The sequence below is a fragment of the Ambystoma mexicanum genome, chromosome 9, assembly GCF_040938575.1.
Source record: "Ambystoma mexicanum isolate Mex_15411 chromosome 9, UKY_AmexF1_1, whole genome shotgun sequence".
NCBI lineage: Eukaryota > Metazoa > Chordata > Amphibia > Caudata > Ambystomatidae > Ambystoma > Ambystoma mexicanum.
This window is the reverse complement of record NC_090931.1, coordinates 1,289,677,632-1,289,691,831: the sequence shown is the minus strand read 5'-3', so window position 1 is coordinate 1,289,691,831 and position 14,200 is coordinate 1,289,677,632. Positions and strand designations below refer to the sequence as shown.

At 44.1% G+C, this 14,200-nt stretch overlaps 1 protein-coding gene across 2 annotated transcripts in view; it reads right to left on the bottom strand.

Moving 5' to 3' along the window:
* LMLN (leishmanolysin like peptidase) overlaps positions 1-14,200 on the bottom strand; it is a 951,783-nt gene that overhangs the window by 88,249 nt on the left and 849,334 nt on the right. The window contains exon 17 of one of the 2 annotated variants that reach the window (XM_069616632.1): positions 7,814-8,991. The exons of the other annotated variant lie outside the window; for it this stretch is intronic. Within the exon in view, the coding sequence (XP_069472733.1) occupies positions 8,879-8,991 (113 nt within the window). The 3' untranslated portion in view covers positions 7,814-8,878. Of the gene's footprint in view, positions 1-7,813; positions 8,992-14,200 lie in introns of those variants that run through there. 2 annotated transcript variants of the gene reach the window in all.

The following is a 14,200-nucleotide window of genomic DNA, read 5'->3' as shown; positions in this document are numbered from 1 at the left end:
CGGTTCTAGAGCCGGCTTTATGCACAGGGAACAAAATCGAGGTTGTCCACGACTCAGGTATTTCTTTTTCAAAGCACATCTTTTTATATAATGTCATCAAGACCAACAACCAGCTTAATCGATCATGCTTTACGACAGCTGAGGCAAGGCCATTAGTGCCAGGAGCTTAGGAGTTTGTTAAGTTTACCTGTAATGTTAATTATGTAATGTCTGCTAAATAACAGTGGCCATGCTTCTGCTGTACAGGCAACTTTTTCCTCTATCTGGTTGTCATGCATATTAGCAGAGATGTTGTCTGCCCATATCTGTTCACCAATGGCATTCAAAGGCTGTGGCTAGCTATTGCCCCTTGCTTTATTTAACACTTTCCATATGGCTCTACTATCACCCTTTCGAATGGTTCCCATCAATCCTTGCCACGTAATATTGATCTTTTCAGAGCGATGACGCTTGCACCATCCCCTATACCCGTTTTTCAAGAGTTTGCTTTGTGAGATATATTCTGTCCATAAAAAGGAGGATCTCTTCAAATTACGAAGTTCACGACGATGTAAATGTCTTTTAATCACAAACTCTCTATCATATGGAAACTCATGACTCTTACCAGATACAACGATCAGGGTGCCACACACAGAGGCCACTTCAGTGATCCATTTACTAAGAAAGGTCTCAATTTCGTCACATTCTAAATGAAAAGTATCATAAGATAATCGGCACAAAAATTGTTGTAATGTTTTAGTAATTTTCTTGATTTTAGTTTGATTCCATCTTATCTCACACCCATTATCAGCAACCTAAACGTTAGTGGGACCTCGAACATCTGGGCTAGCCAGAGTCAAATTAAGATGAGCTTAAACCAAGGAATGATCACTAAAGGGTAACAACACAACTTCAAAGTCACTCACGTAGCTGAAAGCTGCCGTATTCCCACAAATATAATCAAGAGTAGCTGTTTTGCTGCCATTTGACCAGGTACATTGGCCGGGGTTGTCACAGATAGTTCTTCCATTTAGAGGCCATATATCCCAGTCTTGCAGAAAATTACTCCTCACTTTGCCTGTAACATTTCTCTTATTTTTGACCATTACATTGGTGAGTAATATATTTTCTAATTCCGCCTTCATAGTTGATATCCTACAATGAGTATTGAGATCGCCACCCAAAAATACCACATCATTGCCCTCAATCAAGCACCAATTTGTGAGTAGATTATCTAATAGGTCATGTGTGTCTCCCGTACACTCTTTTGTAGGAGGGTCATATATATTTATGACCAAGATGTTAGGGGTTAGCATATCATCTTTGCCTTTAATCTCACTTCTCCGTCTCACTCGTCGACTTCCAGACATGCACTCCTTCCTGCGAATCTCGTTAAACTCTCACTGCCCCAACGTTCTCCCACAGCTTCCTAATCATCTACAGACCCCCCAGCTATGACAGACATTTCACAACCAACCTCTGTCACTCTATAGCCACCATCCAAGTAAACCACCATTCTCTGACTCTTCTAGGAGATTTCGATATCTGGCTAGACATTACCACCAACCCCATGACCCACTCACTGGTCGACTGCCTTGATACGCTCAACCTTTCCCTACACATGAACGGCCCAACTCATTCTAAAGGATACACCCTTGATGCCATCTTCAGCTCCCACAACCAGATACATCTGCCCCCCCCCCCGTACCTCTAATCGGGTCTGATCACTTCATTGTCCCTTTCACCATCCGCTACTCTGACCCCGCACCCATTCTTGAACCAGCCGCCCCCCCCCGCCGCAAATGCTGGAAGAAACTAAAGATCCTCCCTGACCTAGCCGAAGCCCTGCTTCACAGAGCCCCCCACAACCATTCCCCGTGATGAACCCTTAACCATCGACTACTTCGACTCATGGCTCAATAACTCATTAATCCAGCTCACCCCCTCTTGCCTTGGTCCTTATCCCATATGGTTTACTCCTGAACTGAAGATTGCGAAACAACTAAATAAATCTGGAACGCAAATGGCGGAAAAGAAAAACCAATCTGAGTAGATCCACCTTCGCCTTGCACCATTGCTATTATAAAGCTGAAATCCGAAAAGCCAAAAAAGGCCACTACAACAATCGAATTCTTAACTGTGGAAACCGCAGCAAGGAACTCCACAAAATAATTTCTGAATGTATCAAACCAACCTGTACCTCAGCCCAATCCACCCCATCTCAATCACTCTGCTACTCGCTCTCTCTCCACTCGTACACCACCGCTCGACAGAACAACCGCTCTTAACAACAAACTGGCCCTCCTCTCACTGCCCAAAAATCTGTCTGCCCTATCAACCACCCCCCCGCCCGTCACGGCAACAACTCCACCCACTTTCGACTCCTTCAAACCAATCTCGAGACACACATTTCTCGACCTTCTCTCTGCTCGAAAACCATCTGGCTCCCCCCTTAACCGCTGCCCCCGCCTCAGTCCAAAAAAGAAATATTCTCATCCACCTGCGCATGAGAGTACGCAAGAACCATCCTAAATGACTCCCTCAGCTCTATAATCTTCCCCGATGTCTTCAAAATTGCACATGTCAAAAAAAAAAAACATCCCTGGACCCCCTCAATCCCAAAAACTACTGCCCCATCTCGAACACCAGATGCCTTGTAAAACTCATCGATCGAACCGCATACTCTCAACTAAACGCCTTTGTCGAATCCAACAACCTCCTATACCCCGCACAATCAGGCTTCAGACCACAACACGGAACTGAAACCACTCTGGCCTCAATCTGGGACGATCTTAAGATCACCGCAGACTCTGCAGGATGCGCGGCACTAATTCTCCTAGACCTCTCTGCCGCCTTCCACACAATTAACCACTCAATCCTACTTGACCGCCTCCACTCCCTAGGAATCCGTGGAAAGGCTCTCAAATGGATAGCCTCCTTCAACAACAGGAAACAAATAACCCTCCTCTCCACCTTTGCCTCGGCTGCTCGACCAGTCAATACTGAAGTACCACAAGGAACATGCCTATCAGCCCTCCTGTTCAACCTCTATATGTCCAACCTCCCTGGAGTAATCCGCCCGCACAATATCCTGTGCTACAACTACGCCGATGATACTCAAATCATCCTAAAACTCCTCAACTCAGACTCCAACTCTCAGCCTGACCTCCCAGCCTGCCTCCTTGATATCGACCGTTTGATGACTACAAACCCCCTCCCACCTCCTCCTAAACCCCACTAAAAACCGAAGTCATGGTGTGCGGCAACACCAAGCTTCGCCCCAACCCTTTACCTTGGCCCACATCCATGGGCCAACCACCCACAGTAAAAAACCTTGGATGCACTCTGGACTCTGACCTAACCCTCTCTCGTCAAATCAATAACGTATCTAAGTCTTGTCATTACCACCTCAAAATTCTTAGACACAGTTTTCCCTACCTCTCCTTTCTTAACAGACTTGCCGCTGTTAAGTGTATTGTAATGTCGAGACTGGACTACGCTAACTCCCTTTATCTCGGAGTCCGGGCATACCACCTCATTAAATTGCAAAGAGCACAAAATGCTACTAGCACTGGTCCCAAGAGACCACACCTCTCCAGCTCTCAGAACACTCCACTGGCTCCCAGTTGGACAAAGGTCCACTTTCAAGACCCTGTGCATCACCCACTGTGCAGTGCACAAGACCTCTATACCTGCAAGACAAGCTACAACCCTACCTCCCACCGCACACCCTAAGATCAAGCTCTGCCCTCCTTTTAGTGATCCCAACCACCAACTCAGTCAGGATAGGCGGATCCTCGTTCTCAGCCTTGGCCCCTACTCTATGGAACTCGCTTCCAACCCACATCCAACACAACGAAGACTATTTGTCATTCCGCAAACTACTAAAAATGTGGCTCTTTCCATAACACTGATGACCACTTAAAAATGTGTCCAAACCCCCCAGCAACCCAACGACGAAACACACAATGAAACTGTCCTACCTGGTGTTCACCCACATGATAGGATAGAACGGATGGATTAGAGGGAATGGTTGACGTGAATGGAGTTGATGGATGGAGTAAACAGAGTTGGTCGACAGAGTAAACGAAATGACAGTTGATTGAGTAGAGGGAATAAAGGAGTAAATGTAACGGATAAAGCGGACGGAATGGATGGAGTGGATGTAAAGGACAAAACGGATGAGTGGATGGAACGGATAGAGTGGATGCAGCGGACAAAACGGATGAGTGGATGGAACGGGCAGAGTGGATGTGACCGACGAACGGACAGAGTGGATGAGACCGACAGACAGACAGGATGTGACCGACAGACAGACAGAGTGGATGTGACCGACAGACGGACAGAGTGGATGTGACAGACGGACAGAGTGGATGTGACAGACGGACAGAGTGGATGTGACAGACGGACAGAGTGGATGTGACAGACGGACAGAGTGGTTGGTACGGATGGTACGATGGTGCGGATGGAGCGAATGGAACGGATGGAACAGACATAGTGGATGGAGCGCATGGAGTGGATGGAACGCATGGAGTGGGTGGAACGGATGGAATAGATGAAATGAAGTCGATAGAGTGACAGAGTGGATCTAATTGGATGAGTTGAATGGAACTGGATGACATGGATGGAACTGGACAATTGGAGGGAAATAGGTGGTACTGGATGGAACCGGATGAAACTAACGTAACGGATGGAGTGGATTGAATGACCTAATGGATGGAGTGAATAGAATCAGATATGAATGAATGAATCTGAACAGAGTAAGTAGCACTAACGGAAGTGATGGAACTCAACAGAGTAGATGGAACTGGACTAAGTGGATGGAACTGGACAGAGCGGATGGAACTGGACAGAGCGGATGGAACTTTCATCACAACAGTTACACCAGCTGCACACATATCCAGTGCACCCATGCACCATACAACACTATCTCTCTCTACTGACTTCCCGAGGGCGTTCAACCTACCAGCGCTTTGAGGTCATACCAATGATATATAAGGCGCTATATAAATGCCAAGTAACATAATATAATTTCAACTGCTACAAGAAAATCATTGTCAGATGTTACTGCTAATTCACAAGACCAAAAATCATGGCTGATACCCATCAACAGGCTACCAAAAGAGGGGGCTTTGTCATCTTTTTTCGCATGATTTTGATAAATACACTGGGTGTCTATATGGAAGTCTTCCATTAGCCACGTTTCTTGTAAAAGGAAGATAGGGCATTTAATAATGGCATCAAGTGAATCACTCAGGCTAAGAAAGTGGGAGAGACCTCAAGTGTTCCAAGAAGCGATTTTTAATCGCTTATGGTTGGCCCACTTCGAGTTGGCCCAACAATTTCTTGAGCCATTACCACCCTGCTTGATTCAATGCGGTTTTAGGTTTACATGTGCCAAAATGGTCGCAGGATTGAGAATCAGTGCTGTTAGGAATTACAATGTAAAGATCGTATCCAAGAAAATTCAATTAATCCTCTTGGGCACGAATAAGGGTAGCTCTAGACGGAAGAACACAATGGACAAATGTAATATCCCCAAACTGATGTCTCAGAGGTTGCACAAACTCAAAATCACAAGATTTAAAGATGCGCAATGCAGGAATCTTGGCACAGAGTTCAACTAGTAAGGGTCTGTTAAATGTTTTCTTCATACGCTTGTCCATTCTTTTGCTGATTGTGACCACTCTGTTATTTTTAGGAGTTGCACTATCTTTACAAACTTCTTCATGACAACCATTTTCATGTTTGTTATTACAAGGTTGTCTCCCTCCCAATCCTTGAGTAGTGTCACCACTAGTTTCAGGAGATTAATTAGGCACAGTATTATGTGTAGTAGGAGCAGTTGGTATTTTCACTTTTGCTTTATTGTTGTTAGCCAGCCAACTGGCCAGAGTTCTTAATTTAGCAAATGGCCTTTTTTTTTTCTCTGTTGAAGCGCTTTGCTTTGGCTTTGATGGCTACAAGTGAAGCAAATGTGGAGTTCAATGGCTGGCTTGGTTCATTATTATCATCCTCAATGCTGTTAGAAGGTACAGGAGATGGTGATCCCTGCTTGCGTTTTGTTCACTTGTTTCCTTCTTTCCTTATGAGTAGGGTATCTTCGGGGTGATTCAGTGATAGTAAAGGAATTGTCCACTTCGATGGGTTCGGCAGGATGAATGGGAGCCACAGGTTCATCTATCATTTCCCTATGGCTGTCATTGGTACTTTTTGTAGGGCTAGATGTATGTACAGTATCTTTCGGTTGCATAAGTAATTCTAGTATCTGACCGTTTTTCTGAGTTTGGAAATACATTTCATCAGTTAGCTTAATCAAAATTCTCAAAACGAAATGTAGAAGGCCAATTGAAGGAAATGGAGTAGGCTCAGTAATAGTTTTTCTTTCTCCTCAGCCATAGAATGAAAATCACCCAATATATTACGGTCAGTGATGTCGATAACCTCTGACTGCATGGGCAGTTCAGGCATCTGATAGTTAAGGGGACCTGAGAGAGGTAATAAAGAAGGGGTACTGGAAAGACGGGGTGAGGGTCCATTGATATGGCACGTCACTTCAGGCAGCTGCGTAGCTAATTTATCATTCAAACAGTCCGCCATTGGAACCTCTATTTCACCTGTTGCTCTATTTGTCCCACAAAGGCGATAACATAATTCTAACAAGGAATTATCATCAATCGCATCGTATGAAGTAGGAGGTGAAATAATGTCACCTGCACCCTCTTTCAGCAGATGGATTTCAGCTGTGATAACAGCACTTGAAGGTTGACATACATGAGGTTGAACTTCATTCCCTGCTTTAAAAAAATCTGTAATATGGGCGGAGTCGCAGTGAGATTTGGTTTTACAAGTCTGTGATTTAAGATGTTTAATAGTCGGAGAGGCCTTCACTATGGCACGGTTTTCATTATTAATGGACTCACTCTCCTCTCGTTGATAACCAGAGCATTTACCATATGGTTTACTCTTCCAGAGATTGTACTTACTCTTTGTCGTCGTCTTACGGGGCATAATTATAAATAGATGGATTCACTCTTACCTCGTGGTGCGGAAACGAAATAGAGAGTCCAGGTGTGTAAAAACACACAACGAACCCCTGCCACACGCCGAACAACACCAAACACACTCGGCTCACGCTCCGCGTGAGTGGCTATGAGCATATAGAGTGGGCGGACTGTGGCAGGAGCAGCCAAACAATGGAGGAGGTAGAAAGACTAAGCAAAGTCCAAGGTCTGCAACAAAACAAAGAAGAGCCAGCCGCCGACACCACCACCAAACACAGTCGGCTCACACTCCGCTTCACATTTAATCCATCACATGACATCAGGGAATAATCTTCAACATCTCCGGCCACAATTCAGATAGTGAAATATAGAAAAGGAAAATGGTTCTTTACAGTTCCCATACATGGAGAGTATTTTTCCAGCATATAACTAGAACATTTCAGGGCTTTCCTGTCTGGTAGTAATGAAGTATTTTGAACAATGGTCTATTTTTATTGGATAGCCCAACCATAAAATTTAACAGAGCATGCCCTGCCGAAAACTGTTTTTAATTGGATCTCCAGGTTAATTATGCTTTTTTAGGAACAAAAACATTTAACAGCATTATTTGTGACACTGCCTGCCTACCTCATCAAATTGTGCGAAACTAATTACACATGCCAAACAATATTATAAAAACTTTGTAAGGATGCAAAAGAATTAATATCAAGTATGTGGTCTGAAATGTTTTGAATATTTTACAATGCACCAAAGAGGAACATTCCAGACATCAAACTAACTAATCTCTAGGTTATCTCGGGTCATGACCACAAACATGTTTTATACACAATGTTTATTAAGTACAAAAGATATTTGAATAGCAATCAATAATCATAAACGCAATTTCATCAAAAACAACCCATGCCGGCTGTTTTATATGCAGATGTTGCAGTACTTCTAGATCAGACCCAGATCAGGTTGCAACGTTCTTTAAATGCAAGAGTTTTTCACAAATCATTCATGGCACCCCCTCTCGAGTTCCTTTGTGGTGTCCTGCAGGGGTCTTGTCTGTCGTCCACTCTTTTTAACATTTTGATGAAACCGTTACTTAATGTTTTAAATGACCAGGACGCTTTATATACGAATTACGCAGATGATACACAGAACTTGATTCAACTTTCTGGTGATTACTCTGTAGATTCTGCGAGAATAAATACCATCTTCAACTTGATCCAAAGCTGGATGGCACATAACTGCCTGGCCTTACATGATGCTAAGACTGAACTCCTTCTGGATGGTTCTCGGCAAAGGCTCTCTGACCTTTCTCATAGCCGGTTGTTGTATTAATGTTCTCACAAAGGTCAAAACTCTGGGTGTTGTTCTTGATTCCACCCGTCTATGAAGGACCAGGTTGATGCAGTGATTTCCTCATGAGCTTACTCCTTGAAGCTGCTTTGTTACATTATGCCTTTTATCTGCAGGGAGAATTGTGCTACTCTTGCACACACTATAATAATTCTTGTACATACCACTCAGCGGCAGACTTCTTGTACGTACTACTCAGAAAAATATCACTAAGCTTCAAGTGTTACAGAACAGTCCGGTAAGAATAGCTTCTTACCTCAACAGAAGAGCACATATTGCACCTGCTCGAAGAGCTCTGCACTGGTTACCTGTGAAGGTGCGACTGGATTTTACGATTCTCTCTTTTACTCACAAATGTATATGTGGCCAGAGCCCAGGATGTCTTAAAAGGAGGCTGCAAAGGAAGCAAGCTGCACTGTTGAGATCCAATCAAATTAATTTATTCATGGTACCCCGTCTGAAACTGGAGAGGGCAGGTACATTCTCTTAATTTTATTGCCACGTTCCTGTGGAACAAATTGCCTTGTTCATTAAGACTGTATCTTTCGCTTTTATACTTTTAAGAGAACCCTTAAGAGTTTCCTTTTAACTTGAATTGGTTTTGGCTTGGTCTGGTCTGTTTTTATCCTGCTGATTTTATCGCTTATGTTTTCTTGACTTGGTGCTTGATTTTAGTGATTTTGTTGTAAACCGTTTATTTTGGAAATACCATATGATTCCATAGAAACAAGTACAAAACACAGTTAGAAAAGAGAAGAAAACCCCCCCAAAAAACACATATTACAATTTTAAAAAACATGTATCAAATTCAGGTCTGAATAAAAATCAATAAGCAATTGACAATAAAAGAGTCAAATTCCCATAGAGCTCAATAGGGAATCCCTCAAGCATTAGGGCAATCTTAAGGTATTATAAAAGTGCCCCCCACAAGGCGAGTCAGACCATAACAAATATAACAGAGCAGATTTGTGCTGAAGGAATCCCTGATCCTGCAGAACTAGTTTTAGTGTGTGCTCTCGCAATCTGGAGAAAACCAGGCAAAATAATAAGAAATTAGCCAGATCTTCCCTATGTGTATTACAGAGGGCACATGTTTGATTTGCATTGTCATTCGACCATGCAGCCACCACAGCTCTATGAAAAATGCAGTTAATTATTATGATATGCTGGGATGGATTCCCAGCCCATAATAAGTACTTTTGGAGACCAGAGCCAGGAACAATCATGTGCTTTCTATTAGCGGGCTTCAAGATCTACAGCAACTCTTTTTGCCACAGAATGCTGATGGACATTTAATTTCACTGCACCAAGTACACCAACTGGAAAAATATCTGCTGGGGGAAACAAATTACCCAGATTTACATCTGCCAACTTGCTATTCGCAAACTTCAACCAATGGATTTTCTTAAAGGATCCTTGGTGACCAAGTATTTAATTAGTTCCTCGGTTAGTACAGCATTTAAATGACCCCAGAGCCTGAGCTAGTGGCAAACTGGCTGCATTGATATAATGTAGCTAATAAACATACTGCCCAATTCCAAATGGACCACAAAGTTGGCAGCTAAGGGAGGAAGCTCCAATACTCTTCAAAAAAATAACATTCTGAACCACATGGATGGCAATGCTGTATTCCCCCTCCACCACTCCTCCCCAATGGCTTGCTTAAACCTTAATGGATTATTGCCTGCCTGTTTTATGGTTTTACTGCTTTTCTGGACTGTGTTTTATTGTCTTAGCAAGCTTGCTTTTATGGTTTTATGTTGTGTTTGTCTGTTATTTGTGCGCCTGCTTGCCTTTGGCCCTAAGGCACTTTACACATATTTAAACAAACACATTATCCTAGTACTGTAAGAATAACAATTTAGTAAGTCATTGGAAACAATTTCACAGTTGCCAAAAAGGATGTGTCCCTGAAAACATGACTGGTATTTCCAAATTATTTTACTGTAAAAAGTAAGCTCATACCATTGCCTTGGCCGAAGACTAAATCATGGGCCCAATTTAAAATATCATGTAGAATCTGTTGACAGCTGGCACAAATATCAGCAAAGCAATTACAAATCTTTTTTAAAACACATGGGTGCACACATATTACAGGTCTAAAACAAATGCGTAATTGCGGCAGTGGCCTGGACAAGGATTGTGGCAGGTGCCAGATTTTTTCGCTCTGCAGGACCTGTGTCCCTACTTGGTTTCCGATGGGGTAACAAACTCAGTTATGAGCATGAATGTTTGCTGGAGTTCCGAGAGGCAGTGGTGCGGTCGCTATATCATCATGGCAGCATGTGCAGCCAACGCTGTGCATCTGGGACGGCCTAGGTGGGGCGAGGCCTGGCACAGACCATGGTACTGGTCAGATGGCCCTGGAAAGAACAAAGGCCCAATCCAAGTTTATGACTTCTTGCAGGGGCTTCTCTGAATCGCTGTGGGACCGAGGCATTCAATGCCAGAACACACGACGGAAGGGGCACACTAAACGTTGATGAAAATGGCCCTACCTACAGCTTTTATATCATCACAATGGTCCATATAGCCAGCACCAAGCCTCTCTAACTGGCATGGGCCCCTGCATGTGCAATATTGCAGGGTAACATGGCCCACAAAGAAGAGGGAACGTTACGCGATTTGTAGATTCCCTGCAGGGGTTTCTCCCATTCCCTGGGGCGAAGGGGTGATCTGCGTGGCTGGAGACTTAGTAACTGGGGGGCCCTGAAGTGTGGCAACACCTCCTCTGCCGTGGCATTTACAGAAAGGGGATGAGAAGGATCCTGCAGATTTGACTGCAGAGTGGACAGCCCCAGGAGGTTTAATCATCTAGATCTTCCATTGGCCTAGGTGGGGAACACAAACTGACATATTTTTCTAGCAATGGGGAAGTCGGAGAAGTGTTTGGCTGTTAGGATTTAGACAGTGATGTTCGAAGGGGTAAAGGAATTGTGGATATGCCATTAGTGGGAAACATATAAATCCCAATATTGGCCACCTAAGTGTCTTTTGTGATATTTTTCCAAGATGGAAAACAGCACTGAATTCTCCCTTCCACATAGATTCAAGTTAGTGGGGAATGTCTGCTCTTCCTAGCTTCTAGGAAGCTGCTGGCTTTCTGGCAGCTGAATAGGATTGCTTTCCCCTGAACTCTGAAACATTTGGTAGTAATGGGACTTCTGTTCTTGGATAAAAAAGCTGCTGCTGGCCGAGTGACAACCCTGTTGGAGCTAGTTCCCGAAGGAACAGGAATAAAGTTCTGAAATCAACAATTTTTCTGTTTTTAAGCATTGTCTCTCATTGATCACATGAGCTCCAAAAAGGGATTTTCAGGAAAAGCAAAGCCAATGCTTTTATATTGTGATCATCTTTTAGACCCGTAAATCTAAACAAGCCATGACGAGATCTATGTGTGCAAAATCTGTTACACCATTAGATGGAGCCATTACCTGGTTAGAAACGGTGCAAGCATCCATCACTTTCATCACATCTTTGTCTTCTGGAACAAAACATTTACCATCTTCTCCACTGTTTCCGATTAGAAGCCATCAACCCCCACACCCCCTCCTAAAAGTACCAAAGAATTTGCTGCTGAGGAAGAACAAACCATTTTGACGATCGATTCCATCTTGCAACGTTCTTTATACAGGAGTACTGAGGAGTAAGACAATGTAGGCTGTCATTCTAGCAGCTGCAAAGGTAAGCAACTACGGGAGAGGGCCATTCCTCAAAAACAAAGGCTAAGATTTGGGTGCCTTACACATTTTACCCAACCATTACTTGTGGGCCGCTGTCGAAGGCAATGAAAACATTTGTTCCTGAAGCAAGTGGGACGGGAGGGCATTGCAGATCTTTGGGTTGTAAAGACTGGACTCTCATTGAGACTTCCTTTCAAAGATGGCATATTTAATGTTAAGGCTGCTCTCTATTTTAATCACAGCAAGAAAAATCACAAGGTAGTCAGAAGATGAAACACTAGCTGGGACAGAAGTTTGTAAGCCTGTAGAGAAGGTTGAACAGCCCCAACAGTGTCATCACCTCGTGGTGGTGTATATGTAAGAGATGGTGTACAGGTACAGAGTGAAAACTGCACAGGAGGGGGAGGAGGGTCTAGTTCGCTTGCTATAAATCAAGTGTTTCCCACGCTTCTATACAGATCATTCAGTGTCTTCTTTTGGTCCCTTTAGGTGGTGCATGTTTTACAGAGTGAACCTGCCTTTGATCTCAGCAAAGGCACATTTTTATTGCCAACATTGACAGGAATCCTCTCAATTTCATGGTACCCGATGGTAAAAATATTGACCTCAAAATTATTCCAGGTCTTTTTAGATGGGGTTTCAATTTTGAAACCCTGAATTTGGCAGTGAGGTAAAAATTGAGGCAATTCCACTAGTGCCATTTTTGTATTGCACCTCCAAACTCTCTCTGTAGCCCATACTCTTTTAGCCTCATATATTTAAGTGTTAAGCACCTGTTCCAAGTGCTGGAATGGGTGTTAACGGTCCTGGGATGTCCCGCCCTTGAAACACTTGCTTAACGTTATTAGCATCTGCCCCATGGGCTGAGACGGGGATAACTGGGAAGTCTTTTCTTTCCATGAAGGGGTCGCCTTGTGGCGTCCTGCCCACGGAAAGAAAATACTCTACAAACATGGCCACCGTGGAATAGGAAGGCAGGGCTCCATACAGAGCCCCTCTTCCATTTCCATTGCAGCCAAACTGAGTGGGGACAAAAGCTGCAGGAGCTGCAGCGACATAGCCGCAACCACAGCAGCAATCAGGTAAGTAGGGTTTGGGTGTTAGGGGGGCGGCGAGACACTTCTACTGGGTCAGTGGGAGGGGAGATGTCAGGTGGGGGAACCGGCCATCAGGTGGCTTGGAACGTGGGCTTAGATTAGTAGTTTCAGCCTACTGATTGACTGGCTCCGCCGCTAAGGGTGCCAAAACATTTTATGACATATAGGACACTTCTTTAAAGTGTGAGTTCGGAAGACAACCAATGCACAACATGTGGTAATCCTTCCTCGCAGGAATCTGATCTTGTCAAAAGGCGATAGGAACTCTTCTCGGCCTGGGGTGTGAGACGTACCATAGCGGAACCCAGAGCCAGTCCTACCACGGAGAAGGATGGTGGCAATTGAAAGGGCCCCAATTCCTGCTCCCTCCCCAAATGCCAGTATTTATATGTGTAGTACCACTTAGCATCACCACAGAACGTGTGACAAAAATGCTTGTCAAGTTCTTTCTCATTTTCCTAGAACTGCCAATAGGCAAGAGCCAAACAAATAAGTCACCCACAGGACAATAACCCATCAGTGTCCTACTTGATTCCAGTGGGAGAGAGACACCAAAGTAGACCCGCAGCTGCTATGCTGCTTTTCCAAGTCCTACTGCAACCCATTTACCAGTAAACCTGGGGAAGAAGAATCCATGAAAAAGGAGCCAGACCTCCTACATGGCTTTTCCTGAATGCAGCGCAGCACTTCAATCTTGATGTGTACGGAAGGGAACTCTAGACCACCAGAGACTGGAAGAAAAGCAGAAACTGCTCAATCAGACTATGCTTTCCTTAAGGGAAACTGCTCTTCCGTCCCCGAACACATCCTTGAATACTTTGCAGTGTAGACCGCCATTCCTGCAGCATGGCAGCCACTTGCGAGAAAAAGGGGTGGGGCGTAATCCGTGTTTTAAACGATTCTGTAATTGTGATGGTTCCCAGATGGGGTAGACAGGATCAGATTGGCGAGAGTCGGAACTAATCAACAGACAGGGGAATAAGAGAGCCAGCAGGAAACAGGACGTTGTGATTTGTTTGCGTGATGTGAGAGGAGGAGTTGGCAGACCAAAAAACCAGCAGGAAGAAGGATGAACATGAAGGTGGTTCTTGGT